We start from the raw sequence: 13,540 nt of genomic DNA on the forward strand, positions 1-13,540 counted from the left end.
TCAACTTCCATGTGAAATAAATAAGGTTGATTTAGAGGAGAATACATGGGTAGCTAAAAAACTTGGGAGTGTTTTAAGATTACAATAAGGATCCAGCATTAAGCCTCTAGCAACTCAGTTGGAGAGGGAGTATTTCTTGAAGATTAATAAAAAAAAGTTGTATATGGCTAAAAATATAGCCATTGGAATTTTTGTCAAGGAGCACGTAGAGTCTTTCAATTGGTTGTTTAAATATTGTCATATTTTGTCGAAGACTAATCCAAGATCTATGTTGTCTTGAAGGTAATAAGGGAAGAAATTCCCTACACCCTTTGATTTCATTGGTCATTTCTAAGTTTTGTTGTCCAAAAGAAAAAGTTTATGGAGGGATGTAGACATTTTGTAAGGGTTGGTGGATGTTACTTGAAGGGTCATTTTGAGGAGTCTTACTCTTCACTATAGCGATTGATGCCAATAGTGAAATATTCCTTTTAGCAATATGTCTGTGTAAAGTTGAAAATAATGATACTTGCAAGTATTTCTTTAGGTTATTGAAGGATTTCATTGGTGATGTTTTACCTATCACTTTCATGAGAGATAGGCAAAAAGGAATAATAAATACTTTACAAATTGTGTGGCCTACTACGAGGAGTTGTTTTTGTGCAAGACATGTATATGCTAATTTTAGAAAAAAAAAATGTTATGACTACACCTAAGGAATCTGTTTTGGGCAATCTCTAGAACAACAAATAAAGTGGATTTCGAGGGTGCCTTAACTAAAGTGAGAATGGTTGATGATAAGGCTCACAAATGGATAACTGACAAGCTTTGATTCTGAAGTCAAATCAGATCATATAACCAATAATATGAGTAAGACATTCAACAGTTGGCTTAGTGAAGATAGGGAGCTCCCAATTCTTAGTTTGTTAGAGTTGTATTGAAAGAGAATTATAAGGAGATTGCAAATAGATTTAAGATTGGTAGTGACTAGATAACCCTACTACCACCATTGGTTAATTAAAAACTCAAAAAGTATTGAGTCAATTAGAAATGTCTCTATTTTATATGTTGGTATGAAGGAATTTAAAGTGATTGATATAAGCAGTATAACAAGTAGAACTTACACTTAGGATTTGGAGAGACAAATATGATTATGGCATGTGGCAATTGTATGGGATTCCCTAGCAATATGCAGTTTGTTCAATCTTGCATTTAAATATTTCTAGTTTTGAAGAGTTTGTTGATAAGAGATTGAGAATTTCAATGTACATGAAAACATATGCTGAGATGATTCATCCTGTTCCAAAAAAGAGGAGTTGGCCAAAGGACTATCAAGACAAGCTAGAGCCACCGTATAAGCATGCCAAACCTGACAGACTAAAAAAAGTTAGAAGGAGAGACCCTATTGAAGAGAGAAAGAGAAAGCATGTGTCAACACTGCGATTTAGTTTATGCCATAAACTAAGGCACAACAAAAGGTCCTGCAAACAAAATCCAGACAATGCAAGCAAGAAAAAAGAAAAGGTAATATTGCTACTTAACTATTATCTTAGTTATTCTGTTTTTTATAACTAATTTTTGCTTGATCATATATTGGTTATTCAATTTTACATAACTAAATTTTCCCCTTGTTACAAAAAAAAAAAAAAGAAAATAGAGAACTATTCCAACCATGACAAGTAATTCTATTAGATCTGAATTTGCTTCAACTTCAACATCCAGAGAACATCCAGAGGCACACATAAATGAAATAGATACATTTTGCAGCTGTTTCAATTCTTAATTTTTTATTTTTAAATCTTTAGTGTCGTGGGATGAAATTTTCCTATGTCTCCTTGATAGGCGACCAAAATAAGTAAATGGAATGCAGCCTCAAGTTGAATACTAGATTTGTTGTTCTTTATAAGAGCATAAATGTTTAATAAGAACATTTGTATGTTTTTAGAAGCCTCAAGTTGAATACACATTTTTAAATACTGTTGATTACTTTCTTTTTTTTGTGTATTGCTAATTACCTTTTTTTACTCAAATGTGTTGATTTTTGGGGTAAAAATGAATAAATTGGAGTTGCTATGAATACATACATATATATATATATATATATATATATATATATATATATATATATATATATGTATTTATTTATTTATTTATTTAGTTTTGGCTGTGTGTTTCTATAATTCCAAGTTCTTGTTGCAGTTACATTCTTTGTACTGCTATTTACTTTTTTTTTACATGCAATTTATTTTTGGCAAAGTATTTTCATAATTCCAAATTTGAGCAGTGTATTTATAATCATTTATATCCTTAACTATGAAAATGTGAGCATTGGGTAGTGTATTTCCATAATTTCGTATTTCTGCACTTCTACATTACTCAATGCATGTATTCCATAATTCTAGCTTCTGATTGCAGTTCAAGAATTTCATATCATTACATTTCCATGCATTGATTATATGGTAAAGGGTAAAGGGTAAATTGATTCCGTCATTATATGGTAAATGATAAATTGGTAATTTATATTATAAAAGATAAATTGATAATTTATATTGAATTACTTAATTATTATAATGATATGATAATTTAAATTGAAGGGTTTTCTAGTTATTTTCCTGAAAAAGGGTAATATAATCTTTTTAAATGAAAGGTATTTTGGCTATTTTATTTAATAGAGGGTAAAACAGTTATATTTAGATTTTTAATAATTAAAACTAATTCTTTATAAGTAAATATTTGAATTTTTAATAATTAAAGTGTGATAATTTTGGAAAACATGAAATCTTGGTTGGGAATAATTCCTTTGGCCTTTTAAGTAACATTGGCTTTAGGTTGTGGGAATATAGAGCTTTTGGAATTAGGTAGAGCACTGCGAATAAGAAGCCGACAAGGGCCATGTATGAAATTTTGAGTCCAGAATAATATTAAAGACATAGCAATTTGGGTTGCTCAAAATTCTATAGGATTTAAATTTTTTTATAAGGTCAAAGATTATTTCCCACCCAAGTTTCAATACAAATATTATATATATATATATATATATATATATATATATATATATATATATGATATTTTAAAATTTTAAATTCTTATTTATAGATTAATTTTCGTTAGAGACAAGAATAAAATCATCATTTTGTTACTAAACTCTAAAACCCAAAAAATTTATATCATTTTCTCTTTTTAATGTGAAAAACTATTCATTTCCCCTCGTAATTAAGTCTTAAAAAATTTACTTTTCTCCCACTTTAGGGTTTCATTCTTTTCAATTTTATTTCTTTTGCAACTACCTCCACAAACTTTTTCAAACTTTTTTCACCCTCCACAAACTTTGTTTCATCTCCAGTGGCTCAACAGATGGCAGTTGGACAATGGCTGGACATGGCTCAAAAGACAGCGATTCACATGTCAAAAGAAGACGTTTCATCATCCAGGAGGATCAATGAAGGACAACACTTTGTGGTGCATTCTTATCTAGACATGCAACAAGAAACCAAAGAATCAAAAACTGTTTTCACTATTTATATGGTCTGTGCAGTTTTTTGTTCTTGCAATTTAACCAACCAAATCAACTTTATATCCAATTCATTTCATCATAATCACAACACAATGAACTTTCTTTCAAGCTACGGACGTACACAATTGGTATTAAATAAGGTAATCAAAATACAAGTAGAATGCAGTGGCAAACATATGATTGAAATCCCTTCAAATGCATGCAATTTGGATTCTAAGGAACACAATAATGAAAACCAAGGCATAAAGGAAAGAGATCCACCAACCTTTAGGTCTTCTAGCACCAATCTCCACCAAAGAGGATTGGACAAAGGAAGGATAAGTGAAAGCTTCAAAGTACTTCACAAAGATTTCATTTTCTTCTTAATAACAAGCTAAAGCTTTTACAAATGAAGGCTCACCCTTTATATAGAAGAGGGTGGCAACAAGATCCAATAAAAGTTGACAAAATTCAATTAAAACTGCATGAATTAAGCTAAACTTTTCATTCTAAATTGAGCATATACCTATTAATTAGCTAAAGAAAAAAACGGTTAATTGTTTTTTCCTTAACATTAAGAATTATGTTTCCTAACTAAAACAACCAATCTCTCGTCTTATTACAAGTCAACTAAACACACAAAATGGACTCTTTAGGCTTCAAATGATGTTTGGATAGTTGGACCTTGGTAAATCTTCTCATGAAGATTTCTTTTGGGCACACGAGACCAAATTATTCACTTGGACCTTAGAGGTATGCAATGACACTATACCTAAAGATGGATTTGAGCCAAAAGTGAAAAAGTTTGATGTCCTTGAGTTGGTGCATTGTTGGACATTCATTCTCCTTAGCTTCTTGGGTGGCAAGTAAGGTTGATGAAGGTTTGGAAGCCGAAATTGGAGAGATGGCTGAATATACATCACTTTGTTATCTAGAAGTGACAACCTTTGACGAAGCAATAGAAGCGACGACCTTTGATGAAGCAACAACACAACCTTTGTCACTTTTGGACAATGAACTTTCATGATCGACAAAGTTGATAAGGTGTTGTCGTCCATCATCTACAACAGAGGAAGAAGATGACCCGATTGGAGTTGGTCGTTGGAAAATGGAAAAAAGATTTTGAAACTGTAAGGGGGAAAAGTGATTTTTTTAAAACTTAATTATGAAAAAAATTATTAATTTTTCAAAATAAGGGAAAAATAATATAAATTTTTAAGTTTTAATGATCAACAACGATTTTATCCTTGTCTTTAATAGAAAATTCTAACGAAAGTTAGGGTATGGATAAATATTTGAGTTTTTAAAATCTTATGAGTGTGTATTGTCTTTGCATTAAAATTTGGATGGAAATATTCTTTTGGCCTTTTCATAAAGTTCACATTGGTATAATCAAAGTGGGATATGCTCATCTCAATCAGTCTACATCCAATTCAAGACTACTTGTATTAAGAAAAATTAGACTTCAAGAAACAATGAAGACAAATTCTTTGAAGATATTACATAAAGCGAGGAATTTTAAAAAAAAAAAGTTGGTATAAAATCAAGGGAATATTATTAACGTAATGCCACCAAAAAAAGCACAAACTTACTCAAATAATATTAATTGGATTTTGAAATTAATTTCTCACATTTTTCTCAATACATAAGTGTGTTATTCCATGCAATGGCAGAACCTGGAAATTACATCTGCGGAGAAGTGCAAACAAAATTTGAAATTTAAGGTATATTTTTATGTATATATATATAAGAAAGATTTTTTTTTTGGGGCGTTTGGGGGCCATTATACTTATCTCATTGAGAAAAAAAAAAAAAAACCCTTAAGTGGGACAAATATATCATTATGATTATAATTAAAATATATATATATATATATATATATATATATGATTTTAATAAATAGAGAAGAGAGTGGTGACATAACAAAAGTGACGTAAAGTTTGGAGGCATGAATTAATTGTCAAAACCGAAGGAAGAATATAGAATAATTTGACAAAACCGAATACAAATTGAAAGTTGAAAGAAGAAAGTGATGGATGCATTCAAAAGATATTTTTTTCAAGGGAACAAAGTGATAAGGTTAATATGGTGTTTAATTTGTAAATCCTGGAGGATTAAGAGTCTTTAAAAAGAAATTTGCAGACACATAACAAATTTTAAGATTAACCTTACGTTAAATAAATCACTAATAAAAACAAGTAATATTTAACATGGTTCTACATAATTAATATGACAATCTCACAAAGTTTGTCAATATATAAAAAAAGTTTTTGTTAGATTAACGTTTTAATGGAATGACATTAATGCAAAGTTTTTGGTTGGTTACTTATTTAAGAAATCATATAGTGTGTTGCACTTTTATATTTTTATGATAATAATATATTCATCTCTCATGCATATATATATATATATATATATATATATATATATATATATATAATATATATATATATATATATCTAAATTATCGAACCATATTAAATATTTTGTATTTTATATGAATGGTGATTCATTTTGGATATTGATGATTTTAAAATTAGTTATACTTCTACAAATTTTCTAACAATTATGTGTATTCCTAAGGTGAAGATACAAGAGGTGAATTATTTTAAGATTTTAGGTGGGGAGATTCTCATTCTTTGATTCTAATATGATAGCATTTTGTAAATATTATTTGGCATTGGCTGAAATTCTGGCATAGTTATTTTTGCATTGAAAGTGGAGTATTCGTTTCATCGTGTTTGTCACTAAGTGGAAAGCTTCTCAAGGTAGAGATTCAATGAGGATTGTGGTTCGTTTCCTCTTTTGAATTACTTACTTATGAAGTTTTCGCTTATATTTCTTTCTGAAAATCTTTTTAAATAAATATACAAATATATAGTTTTTGTTTATATTTCTTTCAAAAAACCCATTTTAAATAAATATATAAATATACAAGGAATAACAATCCTAAAAGGATTAGGAATGTAATTCCTTGTAAGATTTGTACATCTTCTTAACTTATAAATATAGGATCTTGAGAATTAAATAGGAGAGAAATATGTAAGGGCATCAAAAAGTTTGTTGATATATAAAAGAGTTTTTGTATATTATATAACATGTTGCCCTGGTATATCTTTGTGATATTATACCCCTCTCTCACCTATAGGTATAGATATATTACACCGAAAGGCTAAAATCTTGTCTAATCTGAAAACGTGTTACGCTCCCAGGAATATCTTAACAGGGTTTACTGATTGCAATTGGACGTTAATCCTAATCTCCTAGCTTTTCCTGCGAACTCTGCATTGCTCATTCATTGCCTATATATAAGCCTGTCTCTCTTCAAGCTCTTCAAGTTTCAAATCTCTTTATATATTACGTATATTCTCTTCCATTAAACCCTTACTCCTGTAATCATGGCTTCTAAGTTCTCCATCAACAAGCTTCCTCTCATCAGGTTGGTGCTTTTGCTTCTTCTTCACTTTGTCTTCTTTAATTCATGCATTGATGTGCTTGCATATGTATAATATCATCCCGTGATCTGATTATATTACATTTTACTGTTGTTTGCAGCAAGAGATCATATGCGGTAGCCGTGGAAAATGTGAGAGTTAGTGTGCAGCCAGCGGCAGCAGCAGCAGCGTCTGTAGTAATGGGGAAGAGGAAGGAGGCATCATCTATGGAGAAGAATGAAGTGTTCTGGATGAGAGATCCAAAGACCGGCAACTGGGTTCCTGAGACTTATTTTAACCAGATTGATGTTGCAGAGCTTAGAGACAAGCTTCTTCCCAAAAGAAAAATATTCTGAGTTGCCAATTTCACGACCTTACTAAATGGATTTCTGTAATGGAATCAATCAAAACAATTTAATAAAAATACATTTTCTCTTCTTAATTAATTACCTTAACCATAATGCATATTTGAAGAATATGATCAACGATTGAGTTTTACTTTCTTGTTTCTCCAGACATGAATTGTTAGAAATCCTCTTTTTCACATACTCGTAATACAAAAGTTTATTTCTGGATAAACATGTTTTCACAAAGACTATTAAACTTAGAAAAGAATCACAGTGCTTTAAATCATCACAAGAAAGGCATTTCATGTGATAAAAAAAAAAAATCATTCAACTTCCATTACACGATCAAGAATGGAACTATAAATTTACAAATAGAGCTGAATAAGCTCATCACTCACTACTGATGGAGTGAGAACACCTAGATCTGTGAAGAGAAGGGAGAGATATTGCGGAGGAGTATAATCTTGGGCAGATGTTTCAACCTCGACCTTGGATGGGATGGGTACCCCAAAATCAATGGGGTGTAAGGCTGGAGCCATGTCTTTCTGATCCAATGGATAGAGCCGAGCAAACTGCAAAAGCAAATAATGAGTCATGCGTGATTATTTGTACAATGCATTAAATATATAGTGCAGAGTGAATGAATTTTTGTATACCTTATAGCTCTCTGCGGCAACATAAACTGGTTTGTTCATGCTGTGAGCAACTAATGCAATCTGGTAAGTGCCCATCATGTTAATGATACCTCCACTTTCAACTACTCCACCTGCTCCAACAAAAACCATATCTACCTCATCCATAGAATATGCAACGGCTGAATCAATTAGAAGCTTCACAGGAACATCAAGTTTAGCCAGCTCATTAGACAATCGTAATCCAGTTCTGTTTGGCCTTCCCTCTGCATTTTAAAGCAATTCAAAACAACCGAATAAAAATAAAATAAGAACTCTTGCATTCTGCTAGACCATTTATTAAGAAAGAAGAAAAAGGGTGAGAGCAGCGAAAATTTGCTGAGTAGTGGAATGGAATCAGTTATAAAAGGAAAAGAAAGATTGGCACACATGGTAGTTGGAGAGGGGATGATGGACAATAGGCAAATCAACAAGGCAAAGGAGAGTAAAATGAAAGGCAAAATTTTACAAGACAATTCCGGAATATGGGGGCTCCAGCCTAGGAGGATCTGACACATCCCTTATCCTGGATGACTGTTGACTGGTGGATCATTCTATGATTTTCTGAACGTTTAATAATAAGGTGTTTTGTTGGATTCAAGTGCTCTTTCTTGCATAATATTGCTGTGTTGTTTAATTGTGTTGTGTGACTGGAGGGACTGATTTTGTTACAAAGGCAGCAGGGATCGCAGCGAAGACCGCTGGAAAGGATGACTCAGCAGAGTGAATCAGACCACGTATTTATCACTTGCTCAATCTAGAACAGCTTTTAAAGAATAATATAATACAGGAGAGCGAAACTCTTAAAGTTGCCAATCAACCATATACTAGATGCATCTTGAGACTTTTCTGATAAATCAAACCTCATTTTTACCATTAATATGAAAAATTAAGTGGAAATAGAGGGATGCTTACTTTAAATCAAATCTTGAAAGTTATATCAACAACTACAAGATCAAAAACTCTGTATATGAAATGCTAAAGAAGTATACCTTAGTTCCAATACTACTAAATTTCATATAATCCAGGTAATGCATACTTTAATTGATCCATACAAGAAGTTTTTAGATTATATGTACAAAACCTGTGCAAAATACTCGGAAGAGTTTCTTATTTTGTGCAGCTGTCTTCAGTACTTCTAGAACAACTCTGGAGAAGCCATGCACCAATATAGTGCAACCATCAAATATAAAATCTTGACTAAGCATTGCAATGATCCTTCGTGCCTGCAGCAAGGGACACCATTCTCTTTTGGTGTGAATCTTGGCATGAATGAAAATGCAAAAACGATGCTTCGTACTAGTAGACACAATTCCACAAATTACCTTAGAAGATATCTCTACAAACTTCTCTGCACATTCAATCAACCGAGACTTAGCAGAATTAAAGTCCTCATATACTAAGGCTGAAGTTCTGGTTACGTATCGCATGAACAAATCACAGCCTGCTGTCAAAGAAAAAGAAGTGGTGTCCCATGACTGGGAACAAAAAGAACAAACATAGGATTAATGATTTGACGGGAAACAAGGAATCACAAAACTTAAAACTCCTTTATTCAATAACTTTGGTAATAGGATTCTGTTAGAACCAATATCTACATCTCCCACACAAAGATGAAGCAAAGGGAGAAGAGTAGCTCAAAGACAAGTGGCAGTCAAAGGAAAGAACATACGGCAAATTCATAGGTGATAGGATGACAACATATGGCAATTCCACAGGAGGCAGGACCACACATATGGGAGAGTGCACGTGTCATACCTAGAGAAAAATTGAAGGCTGTGGAGCATAAAAGTAGAGGGAGAAGAGAGGGAGCAGGCTGAAAATTGACGTGAGTTGAAAGTATTGAAGGAGAGTGCTGTCCTCTCAAATGCCAAGAAAACTCTATGATTTTGCTGCTAGTTATTGTGTTGGAAACATTGTAATGGCTGGGTTTTGATTAACTTGTGGCATCTGTAATCTGACCTAGTGTATTGAAACTGTTCCATTCAAATATTAATAAAGTATTATTTCAGTATTTGCATTGAGCTGTTATATTGCAATATTGCTGTGTTGCGTTGGTTTTGTGTGAGGAAAGCAAGTGTAGAGTTATAGAAGGAAGCTGTGAAGGAATCAGAAAGTGGTGGAGTTGGACACCCAGGTAAACCATGCTATTTATCATGGTAATCATGGAATAGACATAATTTTCTGGAATCTTTGGTATTTGAATTTTCTTTGACTACTTCAAGTGCAATGGGCCTTCCAAGGAAGTTTCATGAGCAGTGTCAAATCTCATTAGAGCTAGACTATCCAAAGACATTTACTGTTGGGCACAAAATTCCGCTTCTGGTGTTACAAGAGTAATAATTGAATCTGATGCCACGGTATCTGAAGTTAAACTTTTACTGCTGCACTACATCTCTTGCTTCAAATCTCGAACTGGAATTGTCGGTATAACACCAGTGATACAAAAATGAGTATAAATATTTTTTCAGCTCGAGTTAGGCAAGATAGTGCTTCATCAAGGAGAACTGAGTGTATCTTAGTACAACCTAGTCCAGCATAGCGCGATGTTTTAATGTCAAGTGGTCATATTGAGTGGCTCTTGAACTTATATGCAGCATTGAGACAGAAGATTTCATGAAAAGGCTATTGGCTTGACCGTCCTTGTCTATGCTAGAAAGCTTATCGTGCAATTCTAATCCTTGACCGGAACCATATTTTCTTCTGATGTTGGGCAAACACAAGAGCATCAAAAAACTTGTTTTTTGGATGCCTTGGAAGCAGATAAACATCTTGTTGTCATTATCTCCAGCTCAATTATAAAATTTGCTGAGCAGTATTTAGATCTAGAAATGAGATTATCAGTTTTCAGTCCTCAACCAATAGAGGTTGATTTGCCTTACAATATCATGACGTTAGGGACAATTGCAATAGTTATGGGATTTTTGGCCAGGTTTTTTGAGTCCGCATCTTTCATCGGGTGTTTGACAGGGAACAAGATGAAGTTTGTTAACAATGTACTAACCAAGATAGAGAATCATTCAAACAGCCTTACTTTGGATATCCTTGTCGGAATACTAATGACAATCCTAGCGGAATTGAAATGACAACATTTCTTCATAGAGCTATTATGTTTTGTTCAAATGCTTTTCTCCTTATTCCCATCTTGAGGACAAGGTGTCTCTCACGGGGGCTCTCATTAGGCAAGGTAACCCATATCTACATCTCTCACACAAAGAAGCAAAGGGAAAAGAGTAGCTCAAAGACAAGTGGCGGCCAAAGAACAGAACATATGGAAAATTCGTAGGAGATAAGACCACAACAAATGGCAATTCCACAGGAGGCAGGACCACACAGATGGGAGAGCGCACGTGTCATACGTGGAGAATAATCGAAGGCTGTGGAAACCCAATGATTGCCATCTCTAATGGCTGAGTTTTGATTGTCTTGAGGCATATGTGATCTGACGTAGTGTATTAAAACTGCTCCATTCAAATATTAATAGAAAGTATTATTTCAATATCAACATTGAGTTGTTATATTGTTATATTGTTATGTTGTGTTGGTTTTGTGTGAGGAAAGGAAGTGTTGAGTTTTGAAGGAAGCTGTGAAGGTGAAGAAATCAGAAAGTAGTGGATTTTAACACCTAGGTACCTATCAGATTCCTAGAAGCCAGCTAATTGACTGAGTAGAGACATGTAACAAAATCAAAAACACAACTTAAGTAATCATTATTGGAATGCCACTTATACTAGCAATATATACATCCAACATTCTAACATATATACCATATATATTATGTAGCAAAATCCTAGTTTTGCAAATCTCTCAATGTCGGCATATACTACCGTACAAACAACCCATCTCCACAAGTATTATATCATCATATTTTACATATTATTTAAGTTTTCTACACCTAATATGGAGGCTTCTACAAATGCCTACAGCCTTTAATAATCATGTGATGAGATTCCAAACAGATGACCTCAAGGATATATGACATCTAACATCCCAAAACTTGTGAACATTGAGCAACTATGCTCTCAAGAAAGCACCATCATTAAAACCAGAAAGATTTTATTCCATCGTGTTTGCAAGAGAGCAAGTATTGAATTTCTCTTGCACCCAAACTATGCACTTCATTTTATATATGAAATTTTTATGATAACTGATATGAACCTTGAAAAGACAACACCTTAAAAACTAGTTATTGAAATTAAAGAGCCACAGCTATATAAATCACATACTAGAAGCTCTCACTTTCCAACGTGAGATCCAAGTTTCATATCTTACACTCGGGATCTTACCATATTATCAAACTTCGCAACCTCAATGGCCACGAAGGATGGCTATACGTTAGCTCTCTACTAGCCCCGGGCTAACACTGCAATATAAATCTTACGAATGCAACTAGGAGACGTGATGATGACTCTGATATCAGTAGTAATGGCTTTTATACCAAATGATATGAATTTTGAGAAAATCACATTTCAAAAGCTAGCTATTAAGATTAGAGAGTCTAAAGTTATATAAATCTCACACTAAAAACCTATATTTTTCAATGTGAGATTCAAGTCTTATACCTTACACTTGAGATTCTAACAATAACACAATCCTTATGATAATGCATGCAGAATGATACAAATATTTTGCCCATTTGATATGGAATTATGGTTGCATTAATAATTTCATTTCCATTTTAAACAATATTGTGAAAGTCGCAACCTGGCTTCACATTGATTACCTCCTGCCTCTAATGTCTAGTTCGTACCTTGCCTTCTCTCAAGGGCTTCATATAGATATATCATATCTACGCACATTACAAACGGAGTGTCTTAAGACCAAGAGTTTTTTCAAATGGATATCAGAATTCTAGCTAAACTGAACTCTAAACACTAAAAAAATTGAAGCCTTTAAAATGAGAAATAAATTCACTCAAAGAATATTAGAATACACACATCCCATCCTTTAATTTAGAAAAAAAAAAAATCTTTTCCATAAAGAATGAAACCTAATTATATTACATAAATTCAACCCTAGTTAAATCATGATCATGATAATTCAGTCAATTAACAGAAAAGTGACTTACTTTAAGTGAATCAGATGCCTTTTTAAGTTCAATTTCAAGCTCCATCATAGTATTAGCTTCACTGTTTCTAATGACAGCCGCCAACGCACGTATCGCTGCCACAGCCTCTGCCAAATCCGGCTGCTTCCTCCAACTATTAAACTCCTCGATCACACTGAACGTCCTCCCACTTCTTACACTTGCGGCAACTTCAGGTCCCACCGCCGTAGTGGCTGCCTCCCGTGCCTGAGCCAGCCAGTCGCTCTTCACGACGCCGTGGTGCGCGGCGGGAGTCTGGTAGTACGCAGACATTGACATGTTCCGGTCAAAGTCAGGGTTCTGCAGCGCGACGGCCGTGGAAGCTGAGAGCAGTGGAGGCAAGAGAGCGACTGAATCCGATGGAACAGCTTCGTTTTGAGTGGTTTGGTACTTGTCCAAAATGAAAGAGGCTGATCTCCGCCACATGTATAGGTGTTTGTTCTAAGAATCAGTTTCTCGGAAAAATCGGTTCGGACTTGGAGAGAGAACATCAGTCAACCAAAAAAAAAAAAAAAACGAATTTTTCGCAG

At 33.5% G+C, this 13,540-nt stretch overlaps 2 protein-coding genes across 2 annotated transcripts; one reads left to right on the top strand and one right to left on the bottom strand.

The window, feature by feature from the left end:
• The first annotated feature begins 6,546 nt into the window (after window positions 1-6,546).
• On the top strand, window positions 6,547-7,348 carry LOC123219779 (protein SENESCENCE-ASSOCIATED GENE 21, mitochondrial-like). Its single transcript, XM_044641764.1, has 2 exons — window positions 6,547-6,911; window positions 7,028-7,348. Exons 1-2 carry the CDS (start codon window positions 6,871-6,873, stop codon window positions 7,260-7,262), a joined length of 276 nt encoding a protein of 91 aa, XP_044497699.1. The 5' UTR covers window positions 6,547-6,870; the 3' UTR covers window positions 7,263-7,348.
• Window positions 7,349-7,567: 219 nt separating this feature from the next.
• Window positions 7,568-13,540, bottom strand: LOC123219777 (translation initiation factor eIF-2B subunit alpha-like). The gene is made up of 5 exons (XM_044641761.1): window positions 12,993-13,540; window positions 9,250-9,402; window positions 9,009-9,150; window positions 7,910-8,151; window positions 7,568-7,825 (listed from the first exon to the last, which is right to left on the bottom strand). Exons 1-5 carry the CDS (start codon window positions 13,434-13,436, stop codon window positions 7,619-7,621), a joined length of 1,188 nt encoding a protein of 395 aa, XP_044497696.1. The 5' UTR covers window positions 13,437-13,540; the 3' UTR covers window positions 7,568-7,618.

This window comes from Mangifera indica, chromosome 6, assembly GCF_011075055.1.
Source record: "Mangifera indica cultivar Alphonso chromosome 6, CATAS_Mindica_2.1, whole genome shotgun sequence".
In the NCBI taxonomy this organism is placed as follows: domain Eukaryota; kingdom Viridiplantae; phylum Streptophyta; class Magnoliopsida; order Sapindales; family Anacardiaceae; genus Mangifera; species Mangifera indica.

Coding starts and splice junctions, on each gene's coding strand:
- LOC123219777 (XM_044641761.1), bottom strand. CDS start 13,436: ATGTGGCGGAGATCAGCCTCTTTCATTTTGGACAAGTACCAAACCACT. Junction 9,403..12,992: donor AGGCATCTGATTCACTTAAA/GTAAGTCACTTT, acceptor TTTTGTTCCCAG/TCATGGGACACCACTTCTTT. Junction 9,151..9,249: donor TTGTAGAGATATCTTCTAAG/GTAATTTGTGGA, acceptor CCCTTGCTGCAG/GCACGAAGGATCATTGCAAT.
- LOC123219779 (XM_044641764.1), top strand. CDS start 6,871: ATGGCTTCTAAGTTCTCCATCAACAAGCTTCCTCTCATCAG. Junction 6,912..7,027: donor AACAAGCTTCCTCTCATCAG/GTTGGTGCTTTT, acceptor TGTTGTTTGCAG/CAAGAGATCATATGCGGTAG.